The sequence below is a fragment of the Rhamphochromis longiceps genome, linkage group LG6 (assembly GCF_057381845.1).
Source record: "Rhamphochromis longiceps isolate RC_006_pf linkage group LG6, R_longiceps_female_GT1.1, whole genome shotgun sequence".
NCBI lineage: Eukaryota > Metazoa > Chordata > Actinopteri > Cichliformes > Cichlidae > Rhamphochromis > Rhamphochromis longiceps.
In genome coordinates, this window is record NC_140562.1 from 40,993,207 (window position 1) to 41,009,830 (window position 16,624).

Consider the following 16,624-nt stretch of genomic DNA (forward strand, 5'->3'; position numbering starts at 1 on the left):
AGACAAAGCTGACGGGAATGTGTTGGTTGTACCTCCCTCTAGTGGACTGTTATTGTTAAACACTGAAATAGTCTGAGCTGTCACACCACTGCTTCCCTTTTTTCCCTACTTTAACACATTCATTCCTGAAACTGACTGTTATCCTACCCTAATGTTTATAGCTGTGATTCTGTCAATTCCACTACATTGGTGAAACAGGAAACCACTGTGAGCACAGAGGTTTCAGCACATGTCACCCTTGACTATACTCTTGCTTAAACACAGTGTAACATATGAAACAGGCAGTTGTATGTAAAAACACATGTCAAAAACTACAAGGTCATAACAAGTCTTTGAATATAATTTCTGTAAAAAGTAGTGCAGGCTGTGTTATTTAATTTGCTTGGATTAATATCTAAATGAAAGAGCAAGATAAAAATTTTATTTCTTTTATTTTATTGTAATAATGAGAGTGAAGAACTGAATGGTGGTTAATTAATATATCCATAATTACACAGCATTTAATTTGGTACCATTTTCCTAGTTACAAAAAATCACTGATAAGCAAGTACAGCATAATTAAGTGATAATAACATAACTGATTATAACAGTACAAGGCTTTGTAAAGGCTTTCGTTAATCATTGTACTAAATGGTCATGATAGTAAATTAATTTCATGCAAACTGGCATATGGGTAAGTTACATGTGTCAAATTAATTGTACCTTCAAAAATATCTGTTGGCAAGTGACAGATACTGTGTCACCATCAGAGTCAGGAATAAGATGATAAACAGTATACGCAGATATTTTTGGAGTTACTTTTGGGTCACTCATTCAACAAGCTACATCAATCTGTATTTGCTCCAGCAAATAACATTTGGATAAATTGGTGAGTTGTAAAACATACTATTATAATCCTTAATGTGTTTCTATGCTTACATTACATGATGTTCATTGGTAACAGACAGTATCACCTAACGCATTCCAAAGTTCTGGAAAACTACATCTCACAGATCCAGTTTTGTTCAATATTACAGTTCTCATCATTCCAATCACCGACGCCTGATGCGCGGTGCCAAAACTCCACACAGTCTTGGTTTCTCCCATCATAGCTGTTGGGCTGGCCTTTACCCCAAAACCTACAAGAGATGGGAAATATCAAAGTCAGAATAAAAATGTCCTTGGATAAGCAGAACTTTACAAAAAAAACAAAAAACAAAAGATATATATTAAATTTCCTACGTTAAGGTCACTGGAGTTCCATCCACCCATTTCCACTGCCCCTCTACTCCTTCATCAGTCAGTCCGATCCAGACTTCTTTGTCACTGCTATACAAGCCATTGATGAAGGTCTATTAAGAACGAGACATGCAAGTTACAGCAAATGTTTGTCATACAAAAGGATCAATTTAATTCAATTTTATTTATACAGCACCAAATCAAAACAAACAAGGCGCTTTATATTGTAAGGTATACCCTACAATAATACATACAGAGAAAAACCAAACAATCATATGACCCCCTATGACCCAGCACCCCGGCAACATTGGGAAGGAAAAGCTCCCTTTTAACAGGGAGGGGCAGCTTTCTGCCATGACCGGTTGGGGTGAGGGAAGGAAGATGGGATAAAAGACATGCCGTTGAAGAGAGCCAGACATTAATAACAAGTATGATTCAGTGCAGAGAGGTATATTAACACATAGTGAGTGAGAAAGGTAACTGAAGATTATCTGTATTTGTTTCTAATTTATCTATATTTGTCTCCCTATTGTTTTCTCTTGTTCTTAACCGATTGTGAAGCACTTTGGTCAACTCTGTTGTTTTTAAATCTGCTATACAAATGCATTTTGAATTGAACTGAATTGAAGAAGAAATACTCAATGCATAATGGGAATCCCCCAGCAGCCTACACCTATTGCAGCATAGGGAGGATTCAGGGTCACCTGATCCAGCACTAACTATATGCTTTAGCAAAAAGGAAAGTTTTAAGGCTAATCTTAAAAGTAGAGATAGTGTCTGTCCCCTGAATCAAAACTGGAAGCTGGTTCCATAAATGGGAAGATTGCAGATCAGACAGCACCAATCAGTAGTTTTATACGAAGAATGGATAATAACATCTTCAAAGTTAGTGACCTGTTGGTAATACATAGGAGAGAAAAAACTAATAAGCATTGGTGATGAAAGAGTGAGCTAGTAGACTTTGAATATTGTTATAATATCTGTATTAGCAAAGCTTTCTGTTTTTTAAGGTAACATTTTTACGAGTATGTCATTTATGTCATTATGATTATGTTATTGTGTTAGTTTTATGAAAATAAAAAATGACTTAATAAAAAAACTTTCAGGAGCTGAAATTCATAGCATGCATTGTCAGTTGATGTACTGGTGAAAATGGGGAGGAAAAAAATGAGTTCAACTTTAAGAAAAGAAAATGACCTCAAATACTATATATGGAGAGAAGACAAATGTAAACAAACCATTTCTTCTTTGCTTTTTATTATTGCCAGGTCTGCTCCTCTGTTCTGGCAGTCAGTTCTGCTCCTTTCCCACGTTTTTTTGCTAACTGATGTGAAGTAGCAGCTGTACTCAAACTTCTTCCAGCCAGTGGGGCATTTCTTCTCTGTAATTTACATTTTTTGTTGATCAATAACCAAACACTGGAGCAAAAGTAAAGAGATGTTTGATAGCTGTTTTCTTTTTGCTTACCTTGCATTGTTGCATTCAGTCTGTTAATTTCCTCCAACAGCTTTACTCTCTCAGCAGTCAGGTTTTCATTATTCACCTTCAGCAGGTCTCTTTCTGATGTTACATTCTGAAAATTGCTTTGAAGAGCGTTTTTTTCCTTAACCAATGAGTCATAATTAGCCCGCAGGACATTTTCTGCTTTTTTGATTACATTGTAGGTAGACTGAAGATGCTCAAGTTGTACAGTCAGATTTTGGTGACCTTTTGCTAACTTGTCCTTCTCAGTTGTAGAGAAGTTGTAGTTATCTTGCAGATTTTCCACTGTCTTAATCAAGTCGTTGTAACGATTCAGCAGCTGCTCTCTTGATCCGGTTACATTGTTGAATTTGTTCTGTAAGTTGTTCCTCTCTTTGGTCACAGAGTTAAAACTGGTCTGCAAGTCATTTCTTTGCTTGAGGACTGAATCATATTGTTTTTGTAGCAAGTCTTTGCCTGTAGTCAAGGCATCATTGTTCAACTGCAGCTGGTTTTTAAGAGTTTCTAGCTTTTCAAAATTTTGGTTCAAAGCAGCGTTACTGTCCTTTAACTGGGCTTGGCTTTGTGTAAGCTGCTGTTTTTCCTCCATCAGTAAATTGTAATTGGTCTGCAACCGTTCTCTGCTTGTAGATAAGGAGTTGTAATTTTCCTGTAAGCGATCATAGCGTATCATCGTATCCTGTTTCTCTTTTTGCACAGCTTTTATGTTTTGCTGCAGGTCCTGATTCTGCATAGTCATGGCTTTTGAGCTATTCTGATAGTCTCGTTCCACATTTTGATCTGTTGGAGAGGAGTCATGACAGAGGTGAGGACAATCAATTTATTTCACCTTGATATAAGGAAATGTTAATACTTAACAGACAGAACAAAAAGGTAGACTCACAGTGGATGCTTTGACCTATGACACCAGCCAAAAGGAGTAAACACAGCAACCCCAGGCACACTGTGGCAAGCTTGAAAGGACTGGTTCTTACTATATAAACTGAATGACGGATGGCAAAGGAGAAGGAGAAACTATAAGTTGGTGAAGCATGTTAAGGAAGTTGTGGTTTTAGAGGGTGGTATTGCAAAATTACACTTTAAAAAACATTCATCTTGCATAAAAATGGTTAATTCCTCTTTCAAAATGTACCTAATTCAAATATTTTTAATAAAGCAACTTCAACCATATGTGCTTTATACAATGACTGTTAATGGAATAAATAATATTATGTTCGCTGCAGCCTCAAAAGTGTTCTGTTTGACTTTAAATACAATATATTCACATGAATGCTGTTATTTTGATAAAAGGACATATTTAAGTTAAATATTCATCTAGGTGCATTTTGGTTCCACCAGTTCCTTGTGCAAATAATAAAGAGATGAGACTGCATGGTGATGTTGTGCAGGTACTAGCCAAATGGTTGATTTTTCTATAAAACTACTGCTTAGCACTATCGTTACCAAAAAAGCACACCTTCAGCCACAGGAAGGTTACCATTTCCCAATTGCTCCATGTAGATTAAAATTTTCCATCGGAGCCAAGCATAAAAGTTGAGAGCAGAGCAATGTTATGTATTTGTGATTTCCTTTAAAAAAAAAAAAGACAGGAAATTTAAAATCAAGGTTCATTACCTGTAGAGTGAAATTTGCTGCCTTCTTCAAAAAACTGCTTGTAGGCAATTTTAGTGTCATCAATGCCATGTGTGGATGCATGGTACTCGACACTCATCCTTGCATCTGCCTTAAAAGCTGGAGTCCAATCTGTGAAATCAAAAATGTTTTATGTGAAATAGTTTTCACTATAATAAATCCCCTCCCTTTCAAACTATTTACACTGAGGTGTTGATTGCTTTTAAAATAATATAAGGTTAATGATAGATAATCAAATATATATATGCCTAAACTTTAATGAATGCAAAATATAATTGAAATAATCCTTACCTCCCCTTGCAGATCAAACAAAACAAAATCAATGGACGAGCTGGAAATAGAATGATGAGCTTTTTCAGTTTGAAGAGTTTAAAATCTAATCTACTTCCTTTTTTTTTTTTGCTTATAGGGCAAACTTTGGGGGTATTTTAGGAGGTGGAGCAAGAGCATACCTCTTTCCTGAGTGAGTCAGCTAGAAATGATGGGAAATCAAAAGATAATCTAAACATATGTGATGAATTTTAACAGTGCATTGCACAGAACACAAGGCAATTATGATAAACTTAATATTATAGTGTTTCTGATTTAATACCCACCAATAAACTCTCCAAATATTTTCCACCATAGAAAAGTTTTGATCCTGGCTGTCTGAGTAGGAATTTCGCAACATGAACCGCCTGCTCTTATGAATAGATATGCGGAACCGTAGATTTCACAAAAACTTAAAAATGCTGAGATTGAAGTTTCAATGTGAAGATATTATGCAAAAGTCTAAGTCAGATATGTTGTTCAAGTTTTATAATAAGATCTCTTTGTAGAAAAAAAAAATAAGTAGGCTAAATACGTGCCAACTTCTACATTGTCGATTCATTCTCTTAACCACTTTTCTATGTGGGGTTGTGGGGCCACTGGAGGTGATCCCACAAGTTGCAGGTTGAGAGACGAGGTCCAAAATGTGTGTATTTTGACATATGAAAGGAAGGCAGATAGAACACATAGGCTCCACATAACTATGAGGTTCAAACCCAGAACCATGTTGCTCTAAAGCAGCAGGGCTATTTTACCACCATACTGTGTGCTGAATACTGAGTTGTAATATAAAATTGTCAAGAGAAGAAAGGAAAATGCCATAGAGCTGCATTTTACTGCGATAACAGATTAACTGTTAGATACCTGTGTGATGCTATGAATAATACCTACTGCTGAAAAGCTGTGTTGTGTATGATTACTGTTTATCCTTTTCTTAGGTCAGCTCGATTTGCAATACAATGTGAAGCCAAAAATTATACATCTTTCAAAATAAAATTATTGATTTTAATCATTTTATGCTCAGTGGTTCTCTAACTATTGTTTCCATCTTTGACTGTTCATGAAGAAGTGATACTACAGCCTTTGCTTTTAGGTGGACCCTGCAACGAGTTTCTGCCGAGCAAGTGAAGTGATAAAAAAAAAAAAAGTGAGAAAAGCAAGAGTGCAGAAAGTGTGGGTTTGACAGATACACCCTTTTATTATCTCATCCAAGCAGATGTTATAAATCAAATACAATGTCAAAAATAGCCACAGAGTATAATAGAACATGGCCAACCCACAGAGTATGCACAAAGAGTGTGGTTTGAATTGGAGTGCTGCGGTACCGTTACATTTACACACATATTGTGATAATGATAATGTACAAATAAAATATAATGAATTTCAAACCAATAAATAACTATAGCCAGATACACATCAAACTATGTTTACTTGTTATCCAGTAGCCAGTATCAAATCAACAAAAAGCTCATTTGGATTCCATCAAACACTCACATTATTACACACCCCTAAACTCTGTCCTTTAACCTCAGTGCCTTCTCAACTGCCTGGCAGCCAAGCAGATGGCTGGAAAATCAGTTCTCAAGTTGCTCATATAACTGAAATTATTTTAAAATTAAAATAACAAGCATACTGTCATTCGGTCTGCACCAGATTATAATAGGTTCTTTTTTTTCTTCATGACAATAAGACCTTTCAGTTTCAGGAAAGCTGTTTTTTGGTGTTACCCTGACAACAGACAAATAAGCAACAACAAAAACATGGGGAGGTAACAGCAGCCATATAGTACTAAGTCAGTAAACACTATGACAATAATAATAATAATTTTTACTGAGTTCTTTACAACAAGGCACAAATTGGTCCATCACAAGATCCAGTACAGTTAAAAAAATAACACAGTTTAACACATGAAGTAGAAAGTAGAGAGAAAAGCAACAAAAGGAGAACCATAAAAATGAAGTGAAATGAGAACGGCTCTCTGATAAAAGTGTGTCTGTTACAGTCTCAGGTTTGTTTATGTTTCTGAGTTTTGGGTTCTTATTATGTTGAATTTTGGTTCCGGTGGTCATTGTTATTCTTTTATAACTTTGAGTTTTTTGTGTTAAGTTTTTTTATTTCGGTTATATCTTTAGTTTTCCTGTCTGTGTTCATTCTGTCTCATTTTGTCTTTATGGATTTTTCTTCATTATTTCTCTTTTTTTTTGGAAATTAATTTTCTTTTTATCTCTTTTTACTTTTACTTTTTGGGCCCTGTACTACAAAATTACTTTACAATACTCGGGGTATTGTTCTGTTATCAATCAGGCTAAGTGGTAAGATGAAGCTGGTCATCAACTCATTAATAAAGCCCAGCATTTTTCCAAGCTAGCTACAAGCATATTCACATGAAAGGGGTGGCATTGCCAGCGCCTGACCAGTCACAACTATGAATAAGTTCACTGGCAGCAGAGCAGCTGAATTTCCAAAGTAAAACTATAATATTAGAAAAAAATATGTAGAGATTAAATATAGACTAAAAACAACACAGCTGCTGTAGACAAATTAGTCAAGTATGTGTGTGGGAGGAAAAACTGTGTTCAGTAGTTTGCTGTGTGAATGTTTGCACTTTACCTTCGTCAATAAGACCAGAAAAGATTTACTATATTATTAAAGTTTAGCCTATTTTAAGGCAGAAAGGAAAGCCGGCAAATATGGTGACTATGCAAGTTAACAGACCTATCAGTCTCAAAAATTCCCTTCATTTTTAGTCACCTGCGCATTCACTGTAGTTGGTGTCCATTTGAGAGAGATGTTTTGCACATCAATTCTATAGTGATGGTGGAGTACTCTGTAGAAAATTTGTTCAAGTAAAGACTATCGTCCTCCTGGTGTGGCATACCTGTTGGTGACCCCCACACAGCAGAAACCCAGGCGCTGGTAAAGGCGGTGCGCTGCTGGTGCATATGCTGTGGTCCCAAGGATAACTGAAGAATATCCATAATGAGCAGCAAACTCCAGAACTTTCCTTCCCAGCACAACACCAACCCCACATTTCCGATATCTTTGGTCAACAGACATTCTCTGCAGGACAACAGAACCTCCTGATTCATTTTACTGGCCAACTGCTGCTACAGTGCCCACCACTTTGCCTTCTAGCACTGCTACCCAAAAACAGGAGCCTGGGGCAAGCAGACAATAAACAGAACTCAGCCTATTGCTTCAAATATTGGAAAAAACAAAATTTTGGCATAATATTGAATGCTGACCACATGAAGGTTAAAAGGGCTCTCTCAGAAGTTAAGAGAAAAATAGTTGTGTATACATTAGGTGCACTTGTTCAACTGCATATTAACACAAATATCATAATCAGCCAATTACACAGGAGCAACTCAGTGCAGTGCAAAGCAACATCCTGAAATTTAAAGTGAACATTAAAATGGAGCAGAGAATGCAGTACCAGACAAACTGGTTGTAATACTTCAGAACCTGATTGCACTGCCATCGCTAAGGTTTCAAGGTTTCTAAGATATGAATAAAAAAAAAAAAGAACATTTGAACACTGCTAGCATAATGGACATGGTTTTGACGGCGGTCCCATACAAACAAAAAACAGATGATGAAGGATCACCAAATATGCTTCCAAACCAACTTCATTCTGAGCCAAATACTAGAAAATATGATGAAGCATATCTTGCCTTTGGCTTCACCTGCACAATGGTGGTGCAAAGTAGGTATCCCCAGCAGAGTTTGTTTCCCCTGAGTCGACATGTAAAATAATTACAACATAAAGATGGTTTGTTTTTCTGTTCTTGAAGGCTACGTCCACACGTACATCACATAAATGTAATTTTAAAAAATTACATTTTTTCAAAACCGATGATGATGTTGGCGTCAGGATATGTTTGTGAGAGTGTCTGTGTTGAATGTAGAAGCCACGTCCGAACTTAACTCTGACACATCTGTCTTTCTAAATGGAGGAACAATAACTGCGTGGGTATATGTAAGCGTGTAAAAAACTGCAGCTAGTAAGATTAACAGCAACAGTATTTTGTCTATATCTGCCATTGTAGAAATTCACCTCACATAAACAATAACGTGGTGCACAGCATGAAGTCAAAAAAGGTGCACACCTTTGACATTCCGTGACTAAATCAACTTTTTCCTCATCCACACATAAACGTAAAAACTGACTTTTTGAAAATCTCCACCCTGACAGTTTTTAAAAATCTCTGTTTTCAGTGATCTGAAACGCCATTTCCATGTGGACAAAAGGCACGAACGCATAAAATAATCTGCATTTTCAAAAAAAGAAATACTTGCGTAGGTGTAGACATAGTGTAAAAGAGTTAATAGTTTATTTTATTGCTACCTGTAAATTATTGCAGTTTACCTTTATTTGTGTAATTGTTTACAAAAAGTTTGAGGTGGGAAATAAACTGCAGTGGAGTTTGACATTAAAATATGGGTGTATGTGGTTGGAGGATGTGTTTGTACTGTGCCTTGGAGGGGGGGGGGGGCGAAGATTTTCTTGTAAAACAAAGGGGGGACTAGTAAAAAAAATGGTTGGGAACCACTGATCCAAGTAAAATGAACTGCTTGCACAATCTAAGCATTCTTCCTAATAAGTAATGTTCATTTTGAAAGAAAAGTGATGTTGAAAGTTGCCATAGACAGTGGTTTGTGGTTTTCACTTACCGCATTCAGTAAAGACATTTGGGCAATAGCCTTTTGTGGCTCATTTGAATGAACAGAGTAACCCTTCAGCACTATTTGAATCTGAAAATTTTATAAGCTGATGACTCTGCAGTCATGATTTTGACATCAAAGTTTTGCAATGCAGAACAGTCAGAAAAAGAAAAAAAGAAAAAAAAACATGGCACCACTGATAAAAGGAAATGATGAGCAACAGCTTTGATTTTGTGTTTTCCGGGACAGGAGGTCAACTATGTGGATGTAAGTAACACCAAAATTGTATCTGTAATATTTCTAAATGTGTGTTTCAAACCACTTCAAGCAAGGGACCATGCATTACAAACAGAAACTGCGAAAAGTCTTTTGTATTATGGCAAAACAGAACCTGGCAGTTTCTGGTTTCCGCGTAAATGTTATGTACCTTGTGGCTTCATGTAGAACTTCTCAATGTTCCCCATGTCTGTGTTCATAGCTCGCCTGAGGTAACCATGGATGACACGTCTGCTGCAGAAGTAGCGCAAACACATCACACTTGCTGGGAGGACTCCTATCACCCACCAACATTTGGTGATGACAAGAGATATAACTGCCAGGGGAAAGATATCCCGTGATGCTTAAATGTAAATAAATTATAAAGTTCATAAAGAACAACACAAAAAGCACAAATTTCAATTCATTCAGACATTCGGACATTAAAACTGAGTCTAGTAGAACTAAAAGAACAAAAGGTTTTAGTAGCAGACAAGTAGCTTTTACAGAACAGGTGGTTGGTCTTTGTTCAGGCACGGAGGTTCTTGGTATATCTGGAATTAGAATCTTACACAATGTTCAAATTACAAAAACAGAAAAATAGAGAACAATTTACCTTAAAAGATTGTTTGTTTCAGACATTAGATGGGTGATCTTACCTGTCATAGCAGCATAAAGCCAGAGACTCTCAGGGTGATGTCTTAATCCTCTGAAGGCAGTGTCTGGCACCATCTCCATCAGCCCTTCATAAAAAATTTGCTGCACTACTAGATTGTCATCTGGTTCAAATTTGCATACTAATGGAATGTATTCATTTTGCTCTTTCAGTCCATTGCTTTGTTTTTTGTAACACTTTTTTAGTGTTTTTTTCTCCATATCACACTTGATGACACCAGCAGAGAATCTGAGTGTGTAAAATAAGAAGCTGAGGGCCAACAGGAAGACCTTTCAGCAACAGTGTTTTCTCATGTGAGCTCCTTAGACCACGATGACCTGAATGACTGAGAACCTTCACAGACATTTCATACTGCACACAATGTTTATTTATTCGTGACTTCTTTTAACTTGACCACTCTCTTTATTTTTTTATCATATTTTTTAAACTCACATTGCTTTTGTTTTTTTATGGTTTTTAGTTCTTTGAATGCATTTTTTCAAATGCTGAGGAATTTGTTTTTGTCTCATCAAACACATTTTGTTTTAATGTTAAAATTTGGCAAACAAAACTTCCCAAAACACTTTCCCCAGTCAGTTATGTCCCCATGTCTGTTTGAAGCATTAAGCTTGCATGTCCTTCTCCTCGTCTCCATATCTGTGTGTTTCCTGTTTTCCTTTGACAGTCCTGTGTTTAGTGTATTCCCTTTTGCTTCCTCCCGGTCTCATTTTGTCAGATTAGTCGAAGCTGTGTTTCCCTCCTGTGTCTAATTCCCTTGTTATGCTTTCTGTATTTAAGCCCTGTGTTTTCCTTTGCCATTGTCACATCATCCCACATTGTTGTGTTTTGTGTGGTCCTGGTTTCTTGTTTCTAACTTTTGTATTTAGTAATCTTGCTAAAGTGCAGTAAAGCTGCCTCCTTCAGTTTAACCCTTTGTGTTTGGGCCGTCTTCCTGCCTGCCACAGCACCTGTACATGACAATGTCATGAAAATGTTTGTTTGACTGCTGAAGTCTCACTTCAGGTGCCTTTAAATGACTTGGTCATCACTTTGCAACACTGTGTACCACAGCAGTAAGAAAAATACTGCACCCACTCAACCTGGATAGCTACTAGGTGAGCTCACTGTAAAATAGGGGAGCAGTGCATGTGTTTGTGGTAAATAGAAGACTGGAACTATGACAGGTAAAATGGTCAGGTAATGGAAACCAACATGGTTTTAAACCAAACTGTCATTTAAATTCTAAGTTATCTGGCAAAAAATGAATTACCTTTTGTGCACAGTTCCAACAACTGCTTCACTTCCTCACTGTGCATAAAATCTCAAACCCAAAGAGCAAATTGCTCAAAATTACAATGCAAATGATTGCAACAGGATTAAAATTATTTGAGCACAATAAAGAATATACACAATCCCCAACTGTTTATATGTTGGCTTAAGGCTTAAACATGAGCCACAAAATTCCCTGCTTATTCATGAGCACTACAAAGGATGTCGCTAATGTAGTGTAATCACTTTAAGAAATGTTCCGCTGTATTAAAATAGAATACGACAGTGGCAGCAGAAGGCAAGAGGCTGAGAGGAAGCAGGGAAGCTGGTGCGGAGTGACTCACTAGTCCGAGAATTCTGGAAAGATCTGTTGAGATTGAAAAGAATCGTCGTACATTCGAAAGGACCAAACATGCCAAATGTGACATGAGGGTCGGATCAGTTAGATGCTATATTTAACAGTGATGACGTTTTTCAGTTGTGATGCATACAAAATGATACTGATGCAAATCCTGGGGGAAGGCTGGAATGGAAAACCACTACAAGGGCACGAGGGAAGCAAATGGAAGAACTGTGCTTGGATCACAGCGAGAAACTATCCTTCAGATAAGCTCATTGCAGAAAAGTCTGCAGACACTTTCTGTCTCTTTTAGATGCAAATGAGCAGCAATGCTGTCTGCTTGGAAAAAAAATGCCTCACCACATCTTTCATACACAGGTGAATGTGACTGCTTCACAGTCTAGGAAGTCTAGGAAGGAGATACACTGAACAAAAAGCTCAGTAATGTCAAATTTCAATTCAGTAAGAACACAGTGAGTGTGGGGGTGTTTTTGTATTTGTAATTCTATGTTACTAAGCTACATTTTTATCCTCTGTGGTTTTTCGGTATACATACTATGAGCACATGTTGCCTCCCACTCTCAAGTACTCACTTTCTTCTGAAATCAATACTATCCTCGTTGTCTAGCTCTATTTAACCCTCTTTATTCTGCAGCACTATTGCATAAATGCAACACATTAAAACGCTGTTGTTATTGTGCTTACTACAGTAAAAAAAATATAACTTGTATATTAGCTGTGTTCGATAGCTAAAATTTTCATTCATTGCAGAGTTAAATAAGAGAATTGAAACCATTCTCTTTTCCACGTATAGTGTTGTGGAGTAAATAGGCTGTTAACTTAGCTTAAGCTTAGCTTAAAACTATCATGGTTCCCCAGTCTCCTGTGCGCCTCACATATTTCTATCAGTCTTTTCTTCTGTGTGTGTATGCAATAAACACACCTTCTGTTGCAGGACCGGGCCTTCCCTCTGTTCCCACCTCAGCTGTTGACACACCTGGTCTGATGAACTCACCTGTTGGTAATCTGTGATGGATCAGGCTGCTATGTAAGCTGGAGGTTTCCTTTCATTTGATGCTGGATCACTGAAGTGGAAGGAGTTGCAAGAGTTGCAGAAGGTCTGGCTCTGTTTGAAAGCGTGAAATCACAGTAGGTTGTTTTTGCAGTGGTTTTGAGATGTACTGAGAAGCAAGTTCAACATAATCAGTACACTTTACTAGTGCTGGGTTGGAAACATTTTTGCCTTCAGTACTGCCCTAATTCTTCATGGCATAGATTCAACAAAATGCTGGAAACACTGATTTGATGGTATCACACAACTTCTGCAGATTTATCAGCTGCACATTTATAACATGAATCTCATCCAATTGCAGTTGGAAACCACCAACTGCCATGTCCTATTTCATGAAAATACTAAATAATTACCTCAGCTGCTGTTTGTAGATCCATTGCATCAGTCCCTTCGATCTTTCCTCCAAATGTTTATGTAGAATAAAATACATTTTCTGATGAAAAACCCCTAACCTCAGTATTTTGTTGTACTTTGAGTTTTAGGACCTCAGAAAGCCAGCTACAAAATCCAGGCTGATACGATGACAAATCTACAAACTAAGCTAAAGATAAACCCTACTTTCCCCCACTTGCTGTAGTTTTGGATTATATAATATGATGACATTCTCCATCGTGTTAACAGCTAAATATTACGTCCTACACATTTAGAAGTATTACTGATAAAATTTACTTGATACTTAGTACATGTAGAGAACCACCTGTCCTGGAAAACAATTAATCAAATCCTTTTTAAAGGACTATAACAGAGAAGGGATGAAATCTCCAGTCAAATTCTTCAGATGATTTTCAGTTGCTTTTATCAATCATGGCATGTTTTTCAGACTGTTTAACGTTGTAAAACATTGATTTCAAACTTCTGACTGCAGAGCTTTTGCATGCCACCTTTTTTATACTCTTTCTCTGCCCTGTGTTCAAATTCAGAGGTAATATGCTTTAAAAATAAATAAATAAAAACTGTTAAAATATTCATTCAGTTTTTCTGATGAGGAATCAGACCTCTAGGCATTTTGGCCTGTTTTAGGCCCTTAAACAACTTGAATATTTTTTTTTTTTTTTAAAAGATCACGTTTTCAGTTCAAAACAAAACAAACCACCTTATCACCATAAGCTGGAAGACAAACTTCTCCCATCTGCAGCAGTTACCACAGTTACAATGAGAACTATTTCAGATGTTGATTCAGTCCTGACAGGTTACCTTGTGCATTCAAATGAGCCACCAAAGCAAGTTGCCTAAGCGTCATCATTGTGTACTGTATGACAAGTCAAAGCCACAAGCAATCATCCTAGAGCAGGCAGATATATTTCAGCATTCCTCTTCTCCGCAAATGAACCTCACCTATCATGAAGAACACTCAGTGTGTGCAAGCTGTTGAACTTAATGTATTTTGGTTAGTACTAACTTGCAAACTATCCTCAATTAGGTACACCTTGGTCCTGTCAGTTCTGACCACTTTTTGACTTTAGAACCACCTTAATTCTTTATGGCATATATTTAATAGGGTGCTGGAAATACTCCTCAGATGTTTCAGTATATAATCATGTAGCTGCTTGATGCAATTGCTGCCGATTTGTCTGCTGTGCATCCATGATGTGAATCTCTTGTTCCACCATATCCCAAATCTGCTCTGTTGGATTGAGACCTGGTGACTATGGAAGCCATTTGAGTACAGTGAACTCATTGCCATGTTTGAGAAAGCAGTCTGAGGTGATTTGAGGTTTGTGACATGTCATGTTATCCTGCTAGAAGCAGCCAGTAAAGAATTGGAACACTGTCGGACTGACATGGTCTGTAACAACACGTAGTAAGGCCATGGCATTAAATTAGTACTAAGAGGTTCAAAATGTGCCAAGAAAATGTCCCTCAAACCTTTACAGCCCCACCACCAGCCTAAACAACTAATAGAAAGCAGGATGGAGATTGTCTTTGCTGACAGGCACCCAGTGTGGTCTTAGCTGCTGTAGCTCATCTGCCTTAAAGATTCAATGTTTTGTGCTTTTGTACTGAGTGGTTACTTAAGTTCCTGGTACCTTATTAGCTTAAAACCATTCTCTTCTGACTTCAACATCTTCACTCAGAAACCTCCTCCTTTTTGGATATTTTCTCTTTTATTTGGAACATTCAATGTAAAAGCTAGAGATCATCCCATATGGAAAAGAAATAGGAAAAACTTATAAAAGACTTGCATCAACTTTAGCTTGCTTCATATAATGAATCATATAAGGCTTATATGATTTACTCATGAAAGTGGCCACTTTCTCATTACTTTCATATACTGTTTTAGGAAGTATCCAAAACATACAAGTTCCATTTATATAATTTTTCAAGGGATCTTATATCTGTTTTCACTCTTGTATGCTTTTCATGTTTCACACAAGACAGATACAAACCTTATAAGATTTATATATATCTTTTCCATATGGGATTGTAAAGGAGAATCCCAGTAGATTAGCACTTTCTGAAATACTCTGACCAGTCACAACACCTTTATAGTCACCTGCCATCCTGATTGTGAAGTTCCATTTGAATTTGAATAGGTCAACCATGTCTGTTTGTCTAAATAGCCTAAATAGCTAGCGTGGGATTGGATGGATTCTTCCAGATGCATCTTTATAGTGTTTAATGCACATTTAACCTTAATCTTTTTACTCCACCACTGATGGTGTTAAAGGTTCTGTCAGAGAAAGAAAAATCGCTTGCAGCCTGCACAAAAATTTAAGGAGGGGATAAACTCATCAATGTCCAAATTTCCTCATTGTTGCTAATCAAGAAAAAGGCAAATGGTAACCCTGACTGTATGATTACTCCAATTATCAGTCATGTGTCAAAATATCCTTGGGCAGGGTACTGAACCACAAATTGCCCTAGATGCATTCACTAAACTGTGCGTGAATGTTGGAGAAAAGTCCTTGGGTATAGATAAAAGCACTGTACGTATGCACGTGGTTGGGTGAATGAGATTTGTAGTAGAAAGTGATCTGAGTGCTCAAAATTGAGCAGAAAGGTGCTATATTACTACTAGTCCATTTAATAGATGAGGTCATTGTAGCCTTTCTCCTGATGTGTTGTTTCAAGATGCAACCAAAATATTTCAGTCTAAACTTTAGTCGGTTAACAGTTTCTGAAATGACCAGTCACATCACCTTTAGAGTCACTTAAATCACTTTTCGTCTCGATTCTGAAGCTCTGCTGGAAATTGAATATCGTTGTCTTGAGCATTTCTGCTTGTCTAAATGGACTGAACTGGTGGCATGTGACTGGCTAATTAGGTATTTGCATAATATAGGATATATAATATATTAAAGGAGAAGTATAGAATAGAATAGAATAGAATAGAATAGAATAGAATAGAATAGAATAGAATTCAACTTTATTGTCATTGCACATGCACAGGTACAGGGCAACGAAATGCAGTTTGCATCCATCCAGAAGTGCTTTAGTGATATAGATATATTACAATATATATTAGCAATAATATAGACATGTGAGTATATTACAGAAATGGGTCTATTATGGTATGTTATAATGTACACGGTATGAAGTATGTTGTGAATATTCTATAACTATAAGTATGTACAGGCTGTAGTGAGTACAAGCTATGTACAGGATATGAACAGGATATAAATATGAAAAACTATACAGAATATGAAATAAATAACTTTACAGAATCTGGGATATACAGCTATACAGAAATGGGAACTATGCAAGTTGTAAACAGTTGTAGGATTAA

General features: G+C 36.9%; 1 protein-coding gene and 1 pseudogene across 1 annotated transcript; both read right to left on the bottom strand.

The window, feature by feature from the left end:
- Positions 1-456: 456 nt before the first annotated feature.
- Positions 457-4,689, bottom strand: LOC146668735 (uncharacterized). The gene is made up of 7 exons (XM_085408743.1): positions 4,624-4,689; positions 4,315-4,443; positions 3,584-3,682; positions 2,686-3,480; positions 2,457-2,599; positions 1,222-1,331; positions 457-1,118 (listed from the first exon to the last, which is right to left on the bottom strand). Exons 2-7 carry the CDS (start codon positions 4,409-4,411, stop codon positions 980-982), a joined length of 1,383 nt encoding a protein of 460 aa, XP_085264869.1. The 5' UTR covers positions 4,412-4,443; positions 4,624-4,689; the 3' UTR covers positions 457-979.
- Positions 4,690-7,365: 2,676 nt separating this feature from the next.
- LOC146668736 (N-acetylaspartate synthetase-like) lies at positions 7,366-10,437 on the bottom strand (annotated as a pseudogene).
- Between the last annotated feature and the right edge of the window lie 6,187 nt (positions 10,438-16,624).

Bases quoted from the DNA above. Each gene is read 5' to 3' on its own strand.
- LOC146668735 (XM_085408743.1), bottom strand. From the start codon at position 4,411: ATGAGTGTCGAGTACCATGCATCCACACATGGCATTGATGACACTAAA. The intron at 3,683-4,314 runs GTAATGAACCTT...TCCGTCATTCAG, and splicing joins CAGCAAATTTCACTCTACAG to TTTATATAGTAAGAACCAGT. The intron at 3,481-3,583 runs GTGAGTCTACCT...CCTCTCCAACAG, and splicing joins CATAGGTCAAAGCATCCACT to ATCAAAATGTGGAACGAGAC.